This window comes from Vanellus vanellus (assembly GCF_965231255.1).
Source record: "Vanellus vanellus genome assembly, chromosome: 27".
In the NCBI taxonomy this organism is placed as follows: Eukaryota; Metazoa; Chordata; class Aves; order Charadriiformes; family Charadriidae; genus Vanellus; species Vanellus vanellus.
In genome coordinates, this window is record NC_138932.1 from 2,414,526 (window position 1) to 2,418,731 (window position 4,206).

Consider the following 4,206-nt stretch of genomic DNA (forward strand, 5'->3'; position numbering starts at 1 on the left):
TCGGGAATAAACAACGCAACGGGTTGAAATGGGGTCAAGCGGAGATGTGCCAGAACCGAAGAGCCGAATTCCACCCCGGCACACCCCCACCCCCACCCCTGGGTACCCCCATCCCCGGGGGGGGAGAGGTGTGTGTGGGGGGGGGGATGGCAGGATGCCGCCCCGGCGCGGATTCGGGATGCTGCGTGGGGCTGCCCAGCGGCCGTGCCTCAGTTTCCCCCTTGGCTGGGGCCGAATTTGGGGGGCTGTTCCCGCGGCAAAGGGGAAGGCGAAGTCAGCCCCACGGCGGGGGGGGTGTGGGGGGTGGGGTGGGTGAGGGGGGAGCGGGATTTTGGCCAGGCGGAGGGCTGAGCCGTCTCTCCCCGCATCCCGCAGGATGGTGCTGAGGGCCGCGGCGCTGGCGATGCACGCCTGCCTGCTGGCCGCCCTCCGCCCCAGCGACCCCAATGTCTGCAGCTACTGGGAGAGGTAAGACTGGGGGGGACGGGGACTGGGGGGGACTGGGGAGGTGGTGGAGGGGATGGCAGTGGGGTCCCCCCGGGACCCGCCGTCACCCCACGTCCTCTCCTTCGGCAGCTTCACGGTGGCGGTGAAGGAGTCCTACACCAAACCCCACGTCGTGCCCTCCACCGAGCCCTGCCCCACGGCGCTGGGGACAGCCCTGCCCTGCCTGCAGCAGAGGTGGGACCAGCCAGGGGGGTCCCTATGGCTATGGGGGGCTGGAGTGGGGCTGTCCCTCTGGCTATGGGGTGGCTGGAGAGGGGCTGTCCCTATGGCTATGGGGGGCTGGAGTGGGGCTGTCCCTATGGCTATCGGGTGGCTGGAGTGGGGCTGTCCCTATGGCTATGGGGTGGATGGAGAGGGGCTGTCCCTATGGCTATGGGGTGGCTGGAATGGGGCTGTCCCACTGCAGAGTGTCCCTATGGCTATGGGGTGGATGGAGAGGGGCTGTCCCTATGGCTATGGGGGGCTGGAGTGGGGCTGTCCCACTGTAGGGTGTCCCTATGGCTATGGGGAGCTGGAGTGGGGCTGTCCCTATGGCTATGGGGTGGCTGGAGAGGGGCTGTCCCGATGGCTATGGGGTGGCTGGAGTGGGGCTGTCCCACTGCAGGGTGTCCCTATGGATATAGGGGACCGGAGTGGGGCTGTCCCACTGCAGAGTGTCCCTATGGCTATGGGGTGGCTGGAGTGGGGCTGTCCCACTGCAGGGTGTCCCTATGGCTATGGGGGGCTGGAGTGGGGCTGTCCCTATGGCTATGGGGTGGCTGGAGTGGGGCTGTCCCTATGGCCATGGGTGGCAGGAGCGGGGCTGTCCCCATCCTGACGGTGCCGGTGTGGGGCGCAGGATCGTGTACCGCACCGAGTACCGGCAGGCAATCCGGACCGACTACCGGAGGCGCTACCAGTGCTGCCTGGGCTACTACGAGAGCCGGGACTCCTGCGTCCGTGAGTGGGGCGAGTGGGGCGAGGGGGGTGCCCCCCCGGGGGGGGGGGGTGGGTGTCCGTATCCTGGCTCACCCCCACTGCCCCCGGCCGCGTCCCCGCAGCGCGTTGCACCCAGGAGTGCGTCCACGGGCGGTGCGTGGCTCCCGACCTCTGCCAGTGCGAGCCGGGCTGGCGCGGTGCCGACTGCTCCAGCGGTGAGGGATCGGTGTCGGGGTGCTGGGGGAGGGGGGGGGGGCACGGAAATGGGGACCCCCAGCTTGGGGGGCTGGGGGGGGGGGGGCGGCAGTGGGTGTGCTTGGAGGGGTGAGCAGGCTGGGGTGGGATGGCCCAGTGGTTAATGGGGATGGGGTTGGGATGGGGATGGAGATAGAGATGGGGGATGGGGATGGAGGTGGGTATGGAGATGGGGATGGGATGGGGATGGGGATGGGATGGGATGAGGATGGGGAGGGCATGGGGATGGGATGGGATGGAGATGGAAATGGAGATGGAGATGGAGATGGAGATGGAGATGGAGATGGAGATGGAGATGGAGATGGGGATGGGGATGGGATGGGATGGAGATGGAGATGGAGATGGAGATGGAGATGGAGATGGAGATGGAGATGGAGATGGAGATGGAGATGGAGATGGGGATGGGATGGGGATGGGGATGGGATGGAGATGGAGATGGAGATGGAGATGGAGATGGAGATGGAGATGGGGATGGGGATGGGATGGGATGGGATGGGATGGGATGGGATGGGATGGGATGGGATGGGATGGGATGGAGATGGGGATGGGATGGGGATGGGGATGGGATGGGGTGGGGTGGGGATGGAGATGGGATGGGGATGGGGGTGGGGATGGAGATGGAGATGGAGATGGGGATGGGGATGGAGGTGGGTATGGAGATGGGGATGGGATGGGGATGGGGATGGGATGGAGATGAATATAGAAGGGGGACTGGATGGGGATGGAGCTAGGATGAGGCTGGGATGGAGACAGACAGATGTACCGGTGCTGTCCCCCGTTGCAGATTGCGACGAGCAGTCGTGGGGCCCGGGCTGCCAGCGCCGCTGCGACTGCCACCACGGGGCCCCCTGCGACCCCCTGAGCGGCGCCTGCTCCTGCCCCCCCGGCTTCGCCGACCCCCTGTGCCGCCAGCCGTGCCCGCCGGGCACCTACGGCCGGGGCTGCCGCCTGTCCTGCCCCTGCCACCCCCACGTCCCCTGCAACGCCTCCACCGGCGCCTGCCTCTGCCCCCCGGGGCTGGCCGGCCCCCTGTGAGTAGGGGGTCCTCGCTTGGTGCCCCCCCCCACCCCCCAAACACCCCTCCGCTGGGGTGGGTCCCCCCTCCCTCACCCCTCGCTCCTCCCGTTCCCGCAGCTGCGAGGTGTCCTGCCCCGAGGGGACCCTCTGTGACAGCCCCTGCCCCTGCCAAAACGGGGGCATCTGCCACCCCCCCGACTCCACCACCTGCATCTGCCCCCACGGATGGATGGTAGGTGGGCTGGGACCCCCCACCCCCAACCCAACCCCTCCGCCCCCCCAAAACGCGGTCCCTGCCTCAGTTTCCCCTGCCGACCCCATGGCTCCTTCGCAGGGGGACATCTGCTCCGTGCCGTGCCCCCCCGGGCGCTTCGGCCCCGGCTGCCAGAGAGAGTGTCACTGCCACAACGGGGGGCGCTGTGACCCCCGGGGGGGCAGTGCCAGTGCACCCCCGGCTTCACCGGAGAGCAGTGAGGGGGGGGGGGGGGGGACGATGACACCAGGGCATGGGGGGCGTGGGGATGGGGGGGGGACAGGGGGATGGGGGGTACGGGGGTACAGGGGGATGGGGCACAGGGAAATGGGGGATACGGGGGGTACAGGGGGATGGGGCATAGGGAAATGGGGGGGACATGGGGATGGGGCACAGGGAAATGTGGGTACGGGGGGAGGGGGGACAGTGGGATGGGGTACAGGGGGAGGGGGGACAGGGAAATGGGGGGGGCAGGGGTTGGGGGACATGGGGATGGGGCACAGGGGGATGGGGGACAGGGAAGTGGGGGGGACAGTGGGATGGGACATAGGGAAATGGGGGGACAGGGGATGGGGGGTACAGGGAGGGGGACATGGGGATGGGGCACAGGGAAATGGGGGGACAGGGGGATGGGGCACAGGGAAATGTGGGTACGGGGGGAGGGGGGACAGTGGGATGGGGTACAGGGGGAGGGGGGACAGGGAAATGGGGGTACAGTGGGATGGGACATAGGGAAATGGGGGTACGGGGGGTTGGGGTATTGCGGGATGGGGCATAGGGAAATGGGGGGGACAGGGGGGTGGGGGACATGGGGATGGGGCACAGGGAAGTGGGGGGGACATGGGGATGGGGGGACAGGGAAGTGGGGGGACAGTGGGATGGGACATAGGGAAATGGGGGGGACAGGGGGGATGGGGGACAGGGGGGACGCAGAGGGGTACAACAGATGGCGGGGGGTACACGGGGACGGGGCACGTGGGACGAGGCCAGCGAGCCCCGTTGTGGCCAGCCCAGCTCCCCCGGCCTGGCATGCAACGAGCTGGACGGCCTCAGCTTGGGGTGGGGGTGGTCCAGGAGCCACCTTGGCTTCTGGTGGGGCCGTGTCCCCCCTTCCTCGTCCCCGTCTGTCCCCAGGTGCCGGGAGAGGTGCCCGGTGGGGCGGTACGGGCAGGACTGCCGGGAGAGCTGCGACTGTGCCAACGGGGCCAATGCCTTCCACGGGACGGGGAGCTGCCTGTGCGAGGCCGGCTTCCAGG

The 4,206-nt window shown here is 68.4% G+C and overlaps 1 protein-coding gene across 1 annotated transcript in view; it reads left to right on the forward strand.

Annotated features, from left to right (window-relative positions):
• PEAR1 (platelet endothelial aggregation receptor 1) overlaps positions 1-4,206 on the forward strand; it is a 17,258-nt gene continuing 13,052 nt past the window's right edge. The window contains 5 exon segments of the mRNA XM_082495948.1: positions 1-102; positions 376-468; positions 577-681; positions 1,346-1,446; positions 1,548-1,640. Coding sequence (XP_082352074.1) covers positions 29-102; positions 376-468; positions 577-681; positions 1,346-1,446; positions 1,548-1,640 — 466 coding nt within the window. The 5' untranslated portion in view covers positions 1-28.